This window comes from Corythoichthys intestinalis, chromosome 13 (genome assembly GCF_030265065.1).
Source record: "Corythoichthys intestinalis isolate RoL2023-P3 chromosome 13, ASM3026506v1, whole genome shotgun sequence".
In the NCBI taxonomy this organism is placed as follows: Eukaryota; Metazoa; Chordata; class Actinopteri; order Syngnathiformes; family Syngnathidae; genus Corythoichthys; species Corythoichthys intestinalis.
Genome location: NC_080407.1, coordinates 25,368,100 through 25,386,110, shown reverse-complemented (window position 1 = coordinate 25,386,110; position 18,011 = coordinate 25,368,100). Strand labels below are relative to the sequence as shown.

Below are 18,011 nucleotides of genomic sequence, written 5' to 3'. Positions count from 1 at the left end.
AATAAAAGTCGAAAGTATCTTGTAGTTTAGAATCAGTTTTACAAATAAGGAAATCTCTAATATTTTGCCTCATCTAAATCAAATTATAATCAAGACGGATTTATACTAATGCTTCGTCATAGCTCTCTGCTAAGTGAGTAGCGGCTTACAGCTACATTACCCTTACATAATAACACGACTTTTTTTGATGGTAGAAATACTACGACTGCAATCTAGTCGTTCTTTTTTTTTTTTTTTTTTTTTCTATTTGGCCCTAATACTCTTGTCGTACTATATCACCACAACAATAATAGTCCTTCTGTGAACTCATTTGCTCCCAAAAACGTATAAATACGTTCTATTTTTAAATGCTTCATTGTCCCAAAAACGTATTTATGTCTTTTGCCTTTTTTTTTTTTTTACAAGAAGCCTCTATAGCTTCCGCTTTATCTGAGAAACAAAAAACAAAGCTCCAAACCCATTTTAACGCAATAAAATTGGCCACTGGAGGGCAGTAGCGCATTTTGTAGGACCCGCAACCCGATTCAACAGCAATGAAAGGCCGGACAGCACGGTCGAAGCGCTGGTGGCATGATGCCAGGCGGTGGACGACCGAGCAAAACAAAACAACCGCGAGGACGCCTGGAATGTGAGGCGCTGGACGACCGAGCAAAAAAACTGGGACCACTGTGCAGCGGGCTCGTCAAGCAGACCCCGCAGAGACTCAAAAATGATCTGTCTTTGTGAGACAAAGATGAGGGAAAAGTTTACACGGCTGACGCGGCGACAACGACACCAGCGTAATCGCTCAGTAGTAATGGGTAAACAAGTTGTTGCTTTGATATCAAAAGCTCTATTTGTCTCTTTCTTTATGATATGTTTTAAAAGGAAAACATTATTCAGATGTTTGGGATGTAACTAATGCAAAAAATAGCTGTGTTAAAGTCAAAGTTATGTTTGAAATGTACGCATTTTAGGGATGTCCCGATCCAGGTTTTTGTACTTCCGATCCGATACCGATATTGTTTTGCAATTCCGGTCCGATATCGATACTGGCCGATACCGATACCGGCCTATCTGAGCATTTGTTAAAGTTTAAAGTTATTTAGCCTCCTCACTTAGTTGTCAGACTCATGTTGAAAAGAGTTTTAGTACTCTTGATAACAACTAGCCAGCTGAATTAGGTCAGTTTGAATAACACACAACAGTTGGGAACAAGACAATGAACTGTTTATTCAGTGACACACACAAAACATTATAAATAACAAAGAGAATTGGCATAGTCAGTGAGTAAAATGTGCAAATAATATTGTCAACTGTCTTAAAAAAGCAAAACACACAAACAACCTCAGTGGAAAATCCCACAAACCCCCCCCCAAGAAATTAGATGTTTTAATGTTTCATCCATTCGTTACAAAAATTGTATTAAAGCCCCTCAGGTTTAATAAACGACTATTTCAGTATCAAGTTAACATTTTAAAACTGTAAATAAAATACTCAAGTCCCCATTCTGTATCAGCAGCTTTAAACTACATTCATTTAATTTTGCGAATCAACTGTTAAAGTTGTTAAAATTGCTCCCGTTATTCCATAATTTCCCTTCTGTCTACTTTCGACATGTGAAAGTTTTAAAAGTGTTTTGAAGATAGATTCAAGTCAAGATTTTGCCGATTTAGGAGTATTTTAGATAAAAAGTTAATTTGGTTTGCTTCAAAGGTTCACAACAGCCTACAAGGGAAGTCCCCTGCTTTAAGATGGCGGCCGTTTATAACGCATCTAGTTTTCCATACTTCAATGTTGCTAACGCAGTCGAATCTGTCGTTTTGCATCGAGTTCTATATACATATGATATCTATTATCTACAGTAAAACGATGTTGACATAGTTTGTAGCGGATGTCAGCAGCAGTCAGGTATTCTTGTGTTTTTTATCCAGCGGCATGAGTTGAGCTAAAGCCGTGAGTTGAGCATTGGCATTACCCGGGTCTATGTGACAAGCATGATGTTTACTCTTGGGACGCAATGCGGTCCATTTCTCGTTGCGTCCCGAAGACCGCGCTGTGTATTAGTTCCGCTTTACTTGACATATTTCAATAATTGGAATTTGGATGTTTGTGAATCGTTCTCGAATCTTCCACTGCCGAATCGCTCAAGAATGTAATGACTGCTGGGCATGTTGTACCGTGGTTCTAAGTGTTGGATGGTGCGTCTTTGCTCACGAGAGATAATGGCTCGTCATCCAGAATGAATTCTTCGGCAATGACTCGTTATTCCCTGGGCTTTGGGACTGTCAAGTGCCAGTTTGTCACGCATAGCAAGTTTCTGCCAGTGTTAGTTGCGTAGGACCTTTCTTTTTGTCTTTGGTTTTCTTAACATACTCCTTATATTGTTTGTGGTGGTATTTCGCTAAATGCTTGATTAGATTGGTTGTATTAAAACTTCTTACAGCTTTACCACCACGCTTGACGCTATTGTGGCATGTGTTGCACTCTGCCTCTTTGTCGTCCGTTAAGGTGAAATGATCCCACACAGCTGACATTTTTACCGATAAAGTCTCTCGGTAAATTGGAAGACGGTAATGTAGTGTGTTGAAGGTGTGCCGTAAAATGCGGACCGGATTTTAGGGAAACTGAAGCAAAAACTGGAATGGATTATGGAAGTCGGTGCATTGGAAAACGCAGACCGGACTTTAAAAAAAAAAAAAACTGCATCGGAAGTCTGGATCGGAATTTTTCCCTGTCCGCCGATCCGATACCAATGCGCATTTTTTGCCCATATCGGCGTCCGATCCGATCCAAATATCGGATCGGGACATCTCTAATGCGTTTACAAAAAGCTAATTTTCTCAGTTTTTTCATCAGAAATTGGAAAATTGCTCAAACTAAGCCATTTTCTAACGCTGATTTCTAAAGAATGGAAAAAGATATGAACTTACTTTTTTCTGCTGAAAGAAGAGAGTAATCTTTCTGTTGGTGGGTTCCATGTTTATATCGCAATAGAACAGAATTTTCTGTGGGCCTTGCAAAATCAGTCAAAATTCAGTAAAATGGCTGGGAGCGAACGGCCTTGCTCTGGTGAAAACTGCTGGGAGTGAATGAGTCAATGGACCCTCATACGTTGACAACTTTTATCCTCCCAAAATACTCGTCTGAAATTATAACCAGTGACGTCAGCAACGAACAAATGCTTTGCTAGCACGCGAAGATTCGGGTTAAAGACACGCTATAAACTGAGCAGGAAAAGGGTATTTGTATTTCATGTGCTATTTCGGACAACTTCCGGCAAATAGTGCATAAATAATGAGCTAAATATGTTCAGATAGACGTCATGTTCAATTATACAAATTAGAAATGATTAATTAGAATGTATCTTCTGAATCTAGAAAAAACAACCATCTCATCTGCAAGACGTGACGGTGACTTCATTAACTGACGTCCGAGTGGTTTAGGTCTGCAAACACCCCTGTAATGGCGGCCAACCACTAGAGGATGACATACACAAATCACTAATCAGATTAGTCATTTGTTTTAACATTTATTCATTCATTTCAATTTGCATTTCAATATTTTTTCATTTATTTTAACATTTATTTCATTCTTGCACTCTCGTTCCCCTTGTAACTGCATAAAATAACTATCTGTCATTGGCTCATCAAACTCAATTGACGAGGTTTGAGTTCATCAAGTTTGAACAAGTTTGCAAATGAAGAAATAAGATTTGTTTGTGGTCTTTCAGATCTATATGTCAGCCATGCCCATCGCCTTGAGCACCAGGAGTCTGGATGCGTCAAGGGGGAGGAGGAAGAGTCGCCATGCATCAAGGAGGACGAGTCCGTTCACATTAAAGGTCATCCCAAGTATTATTTTTTTCTTTAGATGAGGTAGAAATCAAATATGATACCTTCTCATCAGTACAAAAGTGTCTTTCAGTCTAATATAGTGAATTTTCTTTCTTAGTAGCTGTGCAATGGACTAGTGAACCGACGTAAGATTTGAGCTACGGCATCGATTTGACTATTGTTTGCAGGTTGAAAGATTTCTTTCTATGTTAACAAATTTGCTTTGTTTGAAGTAATTACATGAGTTATATTTATTACGCGCAATTACAAGTGTACAACAGACACACTGAGTTGCACAAACAAGTGCGTAACGCTGTGTCAGTCACACTGACGGCAAACATCTGGTCACCCCAACCACACCAAATCAAGTGGAACATTTACTCATAGGGGTGTGACAAAGGTGTGTGAAATTTCTGATTCTTAAAATATATGTACACGATTCTGCCGCTGAAGATTCGAGAACGATTTACAAACATCCGTATTCCGATTATTTAAATATGCTAAGTAAAACGGAACTAAAACATAGTCAGCACGGTCTTCGGGACGCAACAAGGAATGGAACGAGAGTTAACATCCACCACAACTCAAGCTGCTAGATAAAAAAACGTCGACAGCTGCTACAAACAGCGCCCAGTTGCCACACACTTCACCCACGTTGCTACAAACTACGCCCACATAATGCTACAGTAGATATCACATGTTTATAGAACTAGATGTGAAATGACAGACCCGGCGGCATTAGCACATGTATAGAGAACTAGATGCGAAATGACAGACTCGTTGGCGTTAGTAAAAAGCCCAAAGAACCCCACTTCTAGTGAAAATACAACAAAAAGCCGATATATTGGGATACTATGTAGCCCAAAAGGTTATCGATATGCTCTCATCAAGAATCGAAATATCCTTTTGATGATGATGCTGAAGCTTTGTATTTCAAGCATGCACAAAGAAACAGAAATACAATGTAACTCAGAATAATTCTTTGCGCTCAAATGGGAGCGGGAAGAAGAAAAACTAATTGAATCCTACCCCTGATCTCATCGTCCAGCAGTCTTATTTTGTGGGATATTCCTGCCCTTTGACATTTAAGTCCACACAATGAAGAGAAAGGAAAGAAAAACAAGAAGACAAAAACAACTAAACCAATAGACAACCAACTAGAACAACAGAGTTGGCTCATCAGTAATAATTCTCAATATATACACAACAATTCTACAAGAACAGCAACAATAATAGTCAGTAAATGTCATTACATTACAACATTAAAACAACACAAAACTAACATATAACATAACAAAACAAAACATAACATATATTCTAAACTTTCACCCGACATCACGGAGACCTTTGGCAGCATCCAGACGGACTTTATTCCACTGTTCTCGGTAATTCTAGCTCCAATAGCATATCTTAAAGTTGCTGCGGTTAAAAAGCTCATAGTGGATGTGGGGATTGAGCTGACGGTCCGTTTCGAGGCGAGCCACCGCCTCCAGCCCTAGCCTTGGTCATCATGCCCCCAACATGGTGTCAACCGGAAATACAACTAGCTAACGATAGCACCAACAAATTTATATTTAGTGCAGGCGTTCAATGTAGTTCTTGTCGGTGTTTATGCTTCTGTCTCTCTCTCCAACGAGTCTGGCTTGTATTTGGACACTGTGGCAATATTAGAGGACTGTATCCTGTTGTTCTTCTTGTTGTCTTTAGGCATTTTGACCTCAGGGATCTGGATGGGAGGAGAGGGATGCATTTACAATTCCAATTGAAACATTCAGTATTACCGTAATTTACCGAACATAAGGCGCACCCGTGTATAACGCGCGCCCCAAATTTACTTGTAAAATCTAGGGAAAATTATTGTACCCGTTTACAACGTGCACCCTAATTTACTTGTAAAATCTAGGGGAAATTATTGTACCCGTTTATAACGCGCACCCTAATTTTAGCACCAATAAATAGAAGAATACAAGAAAACAGAGCTCGTGGACAGATATAAAAAATGTCATTTTACTGACTGGTGAAACACAGCACAAGAATAGCACATTGGTAGTTCAAAACATGACCGTAAACTGACAATATGTATGGTAATGATGGTAACTTCTCCAACTTACCAGAATCCAGGAGAAAACAAAACAGATGTGACTTTTCTTTTAAAGGCTGCTGTATAACTTGCTCGTTTCATCATGATGAATAAATATTTCTTCCATGGATTCATACCGTAAAATAAAAGTGGGGACTGAAGTCGGAAAACGGAGAGAGCTGTGGACTGTAACAAGAGGAAGGAACTATTGTTATTTGGGTTTGAGTTTCCCAAGGGACAGATATAGTTGACAGACACAGGAAGTTTGTGTTGTGTAAAGTTTGTTATGGTCCAAGTTGCCGAGTTAGCAATAAACGTTGACTCAAATGAGTTCAAGAAACTAAATTCTGTGCTTTATGAAGAGTGAAAAAAGCAGAATTTAACGAAAATAATGTAAAGAGTCTGTAACTGGCCTGTTGAGTGTTTTATATAAACTCATTGGCTGCCATTGATGGAGCTAGACATCAAATTCATTAAATGTGGGAGAGCTGGCAAAGAATGTTAATATCCGCTGCCAACCTACAAACTGACAACTTCACAGCAGAAGGATGAAAAGAGTCAAACGTTTGGACGTCTCTTACCGTCAATGCAAGTGAACGAGTTAACTGTCAATCAATGGAAAAAAATGGGCTCCGTTACAGACTGTTATGATAATCCAAAGTACAACCTTCAATACAGTAGGTCAATTAAGATTTGCTGTTATTTTCAAACCTATGGGGAACAGCAACACGTCTTTACACTATGCATTATTAGACAATCCAAATACAGGTTAAAGGGCGTGCTGCGTGATTTAAAAAACAACAACAACAAAAAACAACGTGCACAACTATCAAATGTCACGCATTGTGAACATATGACGGGTACGATGGCACAGTTTCATGTTGTCGTCTCGTCAGATGTAAATTTGTGATCTTTTCGTCACGTTAAAGTCATCAAAGACGTTTTCAGCTCGTCATCGTGATGTCATCGTTGTGAAAAAAATGTTTGTTGTCCTCATCGTTGACGAAAACAACACTTTGATACCTGAAAGTACTTCCAAACTGCGGACATGCTGGCTATGAGCCAGCCCTTTTTGCAAGATGGCGTCAGTTAGCATGTTGCTTCTCGCTGTTTTTTGATGATATCATCACAATAGGACTAAGGTTCTTCACACGATTCAATGGTAAACTTTTGGTCTTCAAAACATTTCAACCGTAATTGCACCTTTAGCCATTTTTAGCCGATAGTTTTCGGCGCCGAATTTTCGGTCACTGTACTCATTTTCTCCAAGTTTTGCACAAAAAAAAGACTGGCCGATGACACGGTGGTGGTCAATAAATATATCGGTGTTTTTTTTGTGTCTTTCAGGATTCAGAAAATATCTTGATGCTGAGCCAGAATCTACTGGCATTAAAGAGGATGTGGAGCTCCCCCAAATCAAAGAGGAGGAGGAGCCTGAGCCCTGTCAACAGATGGAGAGAGAAGAGCACCTTCCAATCAAAAAGGAGGAGGAGGAGCTGCCATATGGTAAAGAGGAGGTAAACGAGGTGCATATCACCAGGTTGACTGGTGAGCCCTTGAAGAGTGAAGATGGTCCGAGTGAGGCCAGCAGAGGGGCGGAGCCTCCAAGCGAGGAGAGTAGCAGCAGTTCAACAGAAGGATTGCAAGCAGACATTGCTCCATCAGACAGAGATGGCGCCAAGTCACACTTACCTTACAATGATGATGGTTATAAGACATCTCACGGTGACGACAAACCCTGCAAATGCTCTCAGTGTGGGAAAACCTTTGCTACTAAGCAAAGTTGTCGTAGGCATATGAGGATCCACACTGGCGAAAAACCTTTTTCCTGCTCCGTTTGTGGTCAAGGATTCGCACATAAAACAACCTTACAAACTCATGAAAGAATCCACACTGGCGAAAAACCTTTTTCCTGCTCAGTTTGTGGAAAAGGATTCTCTTCAAAGAGAGAACTAATAATTCACATAAGAACCCACACTGGCGAAAAACCTTTTTCCTACTCAGTTAGTGATCAAAGATTTGCTCGGAAGGCACTCTTAAAACAACACACAAGAACCCACGCTGGCGAAAAAACTTTTTCCTGCTCAGTTTGTGGAAAAGGATTCTCTTCAAAAAGAAAACTAATAATTCACACAAGAACCCACACTGGAGAAAAACCCTTTTCCTGCTCAGTTTGTGATCAAAGATTTGCCTCGAAGCAATGCTTAAAACAACACACAAGAATCCACACTGGCGAAAAACCTTTTACCTGCTTAGTTTGTGATCAAAGATTTGCACGGAAGCTACACTTAAAACAACACACAAGAACCCACACTGGCGAAAAACCTTTTTCCTGCTCAGTTTGTGATCAAAGATTTGCTCAGAAGCAATGCTTAATACAACACACAAGAATCCACACTGGAGAAAAACCTTTTCCCTGCTCAGTTTGTGGTCAAAGATTTGCTCGGAAGCGATGCTTAAAACAACACACAAGAATCCACACTGGAGAAAAACCTTATCCCTGCTCAGTTTGTGATCAACGATTCACTCGGAAGGATTACTTACAACAACACACAAGAACCCACACTGGCGAAAAACCTTTTTCCTGCTCAGTTTGTGATCAACGATTCACTCGGAAGGATTACTTACAACAACACACAAGAACCCACACTGGCGAAAAACCTTTTTCCTGCTCCATTTGTGGTCAAGGATTCGCACATCAAACAATCTTAAAAACTCACGGAAGAATCCACACTGGTGAAAAACCTTTTTCCTGCTCTGTTTGTGGTCGAAGATTCGCGCGGAAGAATAGGATAAAGAGACACGTGTGTATTGGTGTGGGAAGCAGTTGCTATTGACTGTTTTGCCTGTCATCCGTGCTGGCTTAATGAGATTTTGCATGCCGGACGATTGTATTCCGTTGAGCTTTCTTTAATCCTGTTGGGGATTGGCACTTTTGGTACCTTGCTTTGTCCAATTGTTGTATGATGTCCATCCACCCTATTGCCAAAACCTCACCTGATTGAAGTCTCTCATTTATTATTTGAAACGACAGACCCCAAATTCCAAAAATTCAAAATCATACGTAATTAATATCATTAAATAAATATGGAAAATTAGGATATATTGTTCAATGTTGCAAAATAATAATAAAAGAAATACTGGCTCACAAATTAGATTTCTGCAATGGGATTAATGTATATTTCATTTCTAAAAATTCTATTACATTCCTACTCGTGATTGACAGAGACATGTTACAAAAGAGTATGAGGGCCTCATAAAGGGTGTTCGGGAGAAAAAAGTTTTGGTGTATCATTTTTGTTAAAAAATGAATAATCACCATAATACATAAACGCACAAGTTTGTATATTTAACCTTAGAGACTAAATTCATGTTGAAAATGTTTTTGTTTGTTAATAACATGGTCACCACCTGACACCTTGCTTGCTACAAGAGGCACTTTGAATAAGGCGCTATTGAAATGGAAAAGTTCACTGTTGACAGAGGAGGCGTAAACAGTGACATTTTCTAAAATTCAATTGAAGGTCGAAAATGAAGATGATTATGATGATAGTTCTGTAATAGTGCCCAGTGACAAAAGTTAGCTGCAGATTTAGGCCGGAGTCCAGAAAGGAAATTTATCTTTGGCGTCTTCAAATAAGTAGGATGATTTTATTTTAGCTTTAATATTATTTGTTGTTGCTGTTGAGCTTCCACCGTGTAGAGCGCTGTTGGTTATCTGTGTTCAAATTTATTTTAGTGTTGTAAAAAGGGGGTGTTAAACCGAGGATTATTGGACCTTTTAGTTTTCAAATGTGTTTGTGTGTCATTGCGCCGTCTAGCTGTGGGGATTTGCACTTTTATTTCCAATACCAGAGCTCCAACACGCACAGTAGTTGAAATAGAACTTTGTAGTAGCCTCGTACGTAAACTATCCGGCATGCGTCTATACGGCCATCGTGCACGCCTTGTGTGGAATGACATAGAAATTTGGATGGAAACGGATGTTTTTGGATGGGGAAAACCTAAAATAGAGTCGCAGCTTCAAGCACTCCTGTACCAGTCCCCGCCGATGAAAATCTCATCTCTGCTTCGAACTTCAAAGTGCTTGCACCTCACCGCCCTTGTTTATTTTTATTCATAATTTATACCTTGTTTTTATTCAGTCCACTATATTTAAATGTACTTTTGATATTTTATCCTGATTTTATGTGATATCGACCCTAATCACCAACGTCACACAATCACGTGATCGCTGTTTTGTGCCGCCATATTGTCCGTCATTGTGTGTCCGTATTGTCAATGATCGTAGTTTCTAAAGGTGGATTCACTTGCAAATTATGGAAGCCCGGGTGCTTTCAGACGCTGTAAACTCATTGAATGAGTTGCATAAAAGCCATTATTTAGCTAAGCCATTATTATAAAGCTTCGGTCGATCTAGTCTCCAGATCCATATTTGATGCCCAAATTCTGGTCCCGTCCCGTGCAAAAACCTTCTGTCATACTACAGTTGATGTCACGATGAGGCGTTGGGTACCCAAAATCGGCACCGGCCCGATTATAAACCGACATTTGGGCAGCTGAGCGTCACCATTGTCACGATTGTAAAATGAAACTTGATTTCCGCCCTGACGGGAGCGCTTAGTTAGAACGCTTTATTGAAGTGAAAACATCAAATGTTTTCACGGACACATTACAGTAATGGATTTACGACTGTAAAATAAGTTTTAAATAAATAATTAAATTACACAAAATATTAGTACTTTATTTTAGGAACAAATCGTGGACTGGGCCACATAACCATCTTTGAACAGAAATATATTAGTCTACAGGTTTTCACGACCATATCCCAATGACAATCACACAGGAATGACATTTATTAGTTCATGCAGAGTAAAATAATACATATACACAGTACAAGATTTATTAGTTTAAGCAGAGTAAAATAATACATATTCACGGTACAAGAAAGTCGTTTCCGTGTGGGCGCTACCATCAGGGGGGACAACACCTGTTGTTGCGCTCACCTTCTTGCTGCGCGACCGTGGCGACGAGCTTCGTAGTCTCCGTCTGATGATGTCTGCGATCGTGTTGGCATCCCGACTATTGATGTTTTCGCCGCTGACGGCTGTTGACACAAACGCATCATGGACCGAGATAAACAAACCGTGCTGCTTTAGAGACAGTTTTGCCCTTTTAACAATGGGCACACAGTAACTACTAATATGACAGTTTATCTTCTCTGTTACTGCAACCAACCGCCACACATGCCTTCACCATTTTGATGAATCAATGTTAACAATTGTCTGGAAGGTTTTTGGGTTCGTTTACTAGGCAGTGATTCCTTAGACATGCAGAAAAACACGCAGTAATTGGAGGAATGTACTGTATGTAGCAGTAATAGGTAGAAACGATGAGTTGACGGACAATATGCCAGCACAAGTCAGGGGGGCGGAGTTGTGACGTCATGTGAGTAGGGTCTATTACGTGCATAGAACACCATATTAAGAGCCATGTGATTTTGTATATGGAGTGATTGTATATTGAGTGCTGATGAATCTGTCAATTTGTAATATATTAATTTTGTGAGTATTAAAAATGTGCTTTCTCAACGTCTAAAATTTTGATTTGAGGGGGGCAAGACATTTATTTGAGGGAGCACTGCCCCCTCTTTCCCCTGCGTAGACCTGACCCCACGGCCCATTAACTATGAAAAATGCGATTAAGTGTGAATAAAAATGTTAATGTCTTGACACCACTACTTTTAACAGTAAAAATGAATTCTCATCACTAGGATTTGTCGTCTTTTTGTCTGTCATGCACATGCAGTAGCCTATACGTAACATCGAAAGTGAACCAACCAACCTTCTGGTCTGTGAAGAACAACCTTTGCGTGCATTATTTTCCACACAGTCGAGTGTTGGTGACACGGGGGCTCCTCTTTTACTGCAGCCGGTGAAATTTTACTCGCTTGGTTTCTGAATGCTTGACGGCGGGTCGATGTTATCGGTCGGCCAGCTAGGCTAGAATAAAGAAGTGACTTTGGTTAAGTTACTAAGCTAGAGGAGGTCAGAGACGAAAGAGAACAAAGGGGAAAAAACAGCCACTCTTTTTGCTGCGTTCCTGGAAGGTGGGAAGCCGGAGTTTTCCAACATCCAACCAGGAAAAATATACTATATATAAAATATACTAACAATACCCATTCTTGTTAGTGTATGTGCCACAGGGGGGAAGTGTTTTAATATTATTTTGATTTTGTGTGGTTTGGTATGCAATCACTGACGTCAGCACAGCATAACAAATCATAGCATCAGTCTGGCAATAATACATGAAACAATGCTGTTATCTTTTGGCCAAATGAAGGTACTTGGGGATATGAAAACATGGGAGGCGCTATACTCAACTCTTGCCTCTTAGCTGCACGAACTGCATGTTTTTATATTAGCAAACGGGCTATGAATAGAAATGGAATGTACCATGTGAGCTGCAACTGATGGACAGTTAAGAACAATGTTTTTTTTAAACACACATCTACATTAGGGCGTGACAACCAGTGTTGTTAATCTTACTGAAAAAAAGTAATTAATTATAGTTACAAATTACTTCTCCCAAAAAGTGATTGCGTTAGTAACTCAATTACCTGAATGTAAGAGTAATTAGTTACTTGGCAAAGTAATTGGTGATAATTACTTTTTTTTTTTCCTCCCAAAAAAAAAAAAAAATTGGCCACATTGCATTAGTTCCCTTCTCTCTACTTTTGACATATGAAAGTTTTAAAACTGTTTCATCATTTAACGATAGATTCAAGTCAAGATTTTGCCGTTTTAGAAGTATTTTAGATAAAAAGTTACTTAGGTTCGCTAGGAAGGTTCTCTACAACAGAGCTGTCTTAAAAAGTCTACTGCTTTAAGATGGCGGCTGTCTACTAACTCATTTAGTGCCATGTCTGTCATTTTGCATCTAGTTATATCTATGTACAGTATATGTGATATCTACCAAGCAGAGGTTGCGCTAGACATTTTCGTTGTCTGTCATTTTGACTGACAGGGTCATAAAAGTCCGGTCATAATCTAGTTTTACCAGTCACTGAAATTTTTAAAATGATAATGATGACATATTCAATAGTATTGAGTTTTCATTCATTTTTAATTTTGTAATAGGAGGCATGTACGTATCGGTAATGTGTAAACACAAAGAGCTGACAGAATATGGCTGCTCCAGTCAGGGGGCGGAGTTGTGACGTCATGTGATTGGGGTCTATAGACAAGTTTCCTGAGCGAAATATGGGCGCCGCCGTCTTGGAAAATGTCTGCTACGCACTTCCGGTCCGGTTGAGTAGCAGTGTATTAGCAGTGTATTGACGACGATAAAACTACGAAATCAAGCCAGAGCAACCCATGGAATCTTCAAAAATTGATTCAGCACAACCTAGATGACACGTAGATGAGATTGGATAGCAGTTCGTGTCACTTCGTTGATCTTTCGTGGACAAAATTATTAACAACGGTCAGCCTGTGTTAACGTGAGGAATGGATTGATACTACGGCCATTAGTGACCAAAATGTGGTGAAATTACAAGTTATATTACATTTGCCGACTGCAGAAGGGCTGACATGGATTGTTTTGTTACAAGGAAATGCTACAAGGTTATGTACATATGATGTTAATACAAATAGTATGTCATTCTTTTTTTTTATTGCAGGCATTGATCGCAATAAAACATTTAGACATGATTCCATTTCTTTTTTTTTTTTTTTAAAAACGATTGGTGCACTCCAAAACAGGTCAATAAATCACATTTATAAAAGTATTGCAGAAATAGCATACGAGAATGTGATATCAGACCGCAGAGCTCCGGAGCCTCGTGAACAAATAGCGACATCACGGAGGCCCTCGGCGGCATTTAGATGTGTTTTTTTCCCGTCCTCGGTAATTCCAGCTCCAATAGCATATATTTAAAGATGCTGCCGTTCACAAGTTCGTAGTTGGATCATGGCGATCTCGGCGAACCACAGTCACAATTCCTGCCTCTCTCTCGGCCTCTCCCAGGAGTCGAGCTGTCATCATTGTGGAACGCAAACGATATATGTTCGATATATGTCCATCAACGTACAAGTCAAGTTGTCTTCCCTTGTATAACAGCGTTTCCCAGCTGTAAACAAACGAATAAAAACTTGTAACACTTGGATTTATGCGGTGCATTCAAACACGATTAGCAACAGGCGGATAGCAGCAGTAGCAGAAGCTAGTTGTTGTAAAAACAATTAAACTTCGTAATTACAATCATCATCGTAATATCAATAGCAAAGGCAACAAGTTGCTTCATGCGCCAGATTTAGGTTTCGTATTTTTAGAGCACATTACCTTCCATAACAGCGGGGGCATGACTGCAGGAGCTGTCAGTTTTGTACATCTCCTTCCCTCGCTCCTGTATGACGAGTACGAGCACCCATGGTTTGGAAATCGACATGGTACGAAGCATGGAGGCCTTGGCTTGGTTCTCCACCCGCCTACATCAAAATAACATTCCCTGGATCTTGTATAAAGACCTTCCAACTTCGATTCCACCGCCATTGACTTCAATGGTAAACAGACGGAAACGGAAGGGGAAGGAAGACATAAGGAAGTAAACCGGTTCCTCGAAAACTTGTCTATACACAGGCGGCAATCTAGTCCACCAATTGGATCACGCACTGGCACACCGGGTGCACCAATAAGAACCACGCGTTGATGTGTCAATCACGGTGCTGCCGCCAGACCCCGGTGACGCTACAATATTCTGACAGAATAGCCAACGACGTCATGCATTAAGAGAGACAATAGCTAATTAATATGCTAACTCGCCACCCTGTGGTCTGGGGTGTGAATTGCAACCTGTCAAAATGACGGACGGACTTCAGTTTTTTCCGTCACCGTTTTAAAAAAACGGTCAACGACGGAAAATATCCGGTTAACGCGACCCCTGCTACCAAGTCTACCATATCTACCATAACATGCGGGCGTAGTTCGTAGGCTATCGGCTACAACATGTATTATTGGAGCTACCTAGCATCGCGTTTGCTCGGCGTCACAACTTTCTTGCATCCTCCCTACTCCTGCTCTGCTCTGTCGTCTCGGTGAGTCCGTATCCCTCAGACCTTTTGACCAATATGGTAAAGCATGCCTTTCCGTCCTCAGTAACGGTAACGGCGTTGCCAAGATGAGCAAAGTAATTAATTAGATTACCCACTACTGAAAAAAATAACGCCGTTAGTAACGCCGTTATATTGTAACACCGTTATAATAACACTGGTGACAACAAATCGAAAAGATGATATATCACTATACTTTGTAGCCCAAAAGAAAAGGTTATTGATATGCTCCCGAAATCAATAGGAAGTCACCCGAAAATCCAGTGAATTTACAAAAAGTGACAAAATCAATATGAAATGACCCTAAATGTACAGAAAGTGAGCCAACATCAGTAGCAAGTGACTCTTAAATACCCCAAAATCAACAATCAAACCACATTTCAATGACTATTACAAGTAGACGTCCGATCTGTTTAAAGTGGGAGGGTAGCAGTCTTTGTTCATTCGCTGCCATCCCTCCCACTTCAAACAGATTGGCTGTCTATGGCCGTCAGTGGCAGTGACCTATAAACTGAACATAAGGGCTGCATTCCAATCACTGTCTGAGTTGCCCTCGCTCACTTGCCCTGAGCACTTGCTATGACGTCACATGGAGGGCTGAGGGAAAGTGGGTGGAGGGGGAGCGAAAGACGTAAATTGAACACACCTGCCCTCATTCACTCACAGGCAAGAAAATCATGAAACGACCACAAGGTTTTGGAGTAGCGCTATACTGCCAATTCCAAATCAGTGGCGCCTCCAGAAATTCTATATAGGGGTGGCCAAATGGGGTCACTTAAAACCTTGAGGTGGCCCACCAAAAAATAAAAGCCATCATTTCAGGTTTTTACTATGTTGTAGTGATAAACAGGCCAGTAGAAAACTGTCAGATTGACTTAAGGACACACCTAGTGATATACTTTTGTTGATTGTGATATACGTATTGTATTTTGTACAATATTATATTGTGTTCATGTGCATAATCCAGTCAACATTTTGACTTCCGCAGCGACTACAATCTAACATTATACTGGCGCGTAGGGTGGCCAACAAATTCATTGGGGGGAACCGTGGCCAGGCCTGGCCACCCCCTGGGGGCACCATTATTCTACATCGCACAAAATTCACGGCGACTCATGTCAATAAGCCGGAGATGTATTCTGCGCTTGATGGCAATACGTCGGTACCTGGGAATTATCAAATTTAGTTTTGTATCAAATTTCATTTGGGCAATTCTTTATTTGTTGATACCTTATATTTTGTAGACAAATTTGTTGTTTAAATGCATTTAACCTATTTGAAGTTTAGTTTCAGTCCCTCTCAATGCCATTTGATTGACGGACCATTCCTTTCGTTGAAAGCAAAATAGAAAAGATAAGCGAAATAGAAACATTAATGGAAAAAAAATCATTTCCCCCCCCCCTTTCTTATAGCAAAACCTAATAAAGTTGCTTTATTATTTATTCATTTATTTCTCTTTATTTATTCATGTGTTTTTTTAATTTTGGCACTATTGTGATTCCATACGTTATGCCATAACTGCCACATACAGTCAAATTTTTTTATATTTTAACAACAAGGATGAATTTTACAATTCGAAAGGCAGTTTGGTATAACATTCAAACACCGTGCTGGCAGCTTAATTCATTTTCTTCTTCTTTGGTGGTATATACACAGCAGCCAACGGTGTTTGAGCTTCACTATCACCACCGCATAGACATATTTTCCATGCACCATTGCAATGTATTGTGGCATACAGGGAGCTCCGGAGTGACCATTGTTTTTCACTCGATCACTGAGCCCTCCGAGGGTCCGTCTCATCAAGTTCACTTCGCTGATTTGGGAATTGGAACAGCCCTTAAGATGGCAGCGGGGATTCCCCCGGGGGGGCAGTGGCTAGGGCAAGTGAGCGAGGGCTCATTTAAATCGCGATTGAAACGCAGCCAAGGTGACCTGAAAATACCCGCAAGACTGGTTGTGAATGCTTTGGTTTTCATGCCCTAGAAGGTCAATCCAGTCAAAATGAATTGGACGTCTAGCGCCGTCTAGGACAGCCAGTGAGCAAAGCTAAGATATTCATTATTCTAATGGGAGATTTTGGTAGCAAACTGTTGATTTTTTTTTAACAATGACACCTTTTTAAAACGATAAATTGATTCTTGGCTGGAGCATATCGATACCCTTTTGGGCTACAAAGTATCGCTATCACCATCATACCCTTATTGTAAGGTTAAATCTAGTACACTCGATTGTTTTTTCCCCCATTGTTCATCCCCAGTCCGTGTCGCTATCGACTTTCCAGAGCGCGGTAGGTCGGGAACGGAGAAGATCAACGGAGGGACGTCAAACGGCGTACGGTCCTGCCCCTCTTCGTCTTCCGCACTAAGTAGATGAAAGTTCAGCTTTTTGACATGAGACGTGTACGTGTAATTCTTACCTGGCCGCTTCTTCGCTTTTCCCTGTTGGAGAGCCAGACTTCCACGTTGGGCTCAGACGCGTTCAGGTCGTCGGAACCCTCCAGGCGTTGTTTTTCATCTTCACGACAGGATATATCAATTTTTTTTTTTTTTTTTATGAATTGTTTCAAATACACTTAAAGCGAAACCCTACCTTTCACTTTTTTCTGTAAATGGAACATACCTGCCTCAGACATGTAAGAAAACCTACAACTGGTGCCAAAATCCCAAATTCCTAAAACACGTGACACCGCTGTCAGGTCAGGCCTGTCGCGATAACAAATTTTAGTGTGCGATAATTTATCTCATAAATTATTGCGATATGCGATATTATTGAGCCCCCCCCCATTTTTTTAAAAACCAATTTACAATAACACAGTGAGAATACAGTATATATAAATAGATCAAGTACACCCATTTAAACGCGATAAATATTTACTCTTAAATTCAAAAATACTTTTTAAGAAATCACAACTAAAAACAATAGACCGTGCTTCTTAAGTAAAAGACAACAATATTAATACCGCACAGAAACACAGAATAAATAAAATGTGTTTTTCAAGAAAAAAAA

General features: G+C 40.1%; 1 protein-coding gene across 2 annotated transcripts in view; it reads left to right on the top strand.

The window, feature by feature from the left end:
- Positions 1-11,670, top strand: part of LOC130928538 (gastrula zinc finger protein XlCGF26.1-like) — a 29,842-nt gene extending 18,172 nt beyond the window's left edge. The window contains exons 2-3 of one of the 2 annotated variants that reach the window (XM_057855225.1): positions 3,713-3,823; positions 7,243-11,670. In XM_057855225.1, the coding sequence (XP_057711208.1) occupies positions 3,713-3,823; positions 7,243-8,732 (1,601 nt within the window). In that variant the 3' untranslated portion in view covers positions 8,733-11,670. The remainder of the gene's footprint in view (positions 1-3,712; positions 3,824-7,242) is intronic. The other variant, XM_057855226.1, reaches the window with a different exon arrangement.
- The last annotated feature ends 6,341 nt before the right edge of the window (positions 11,671-18,011 follow it).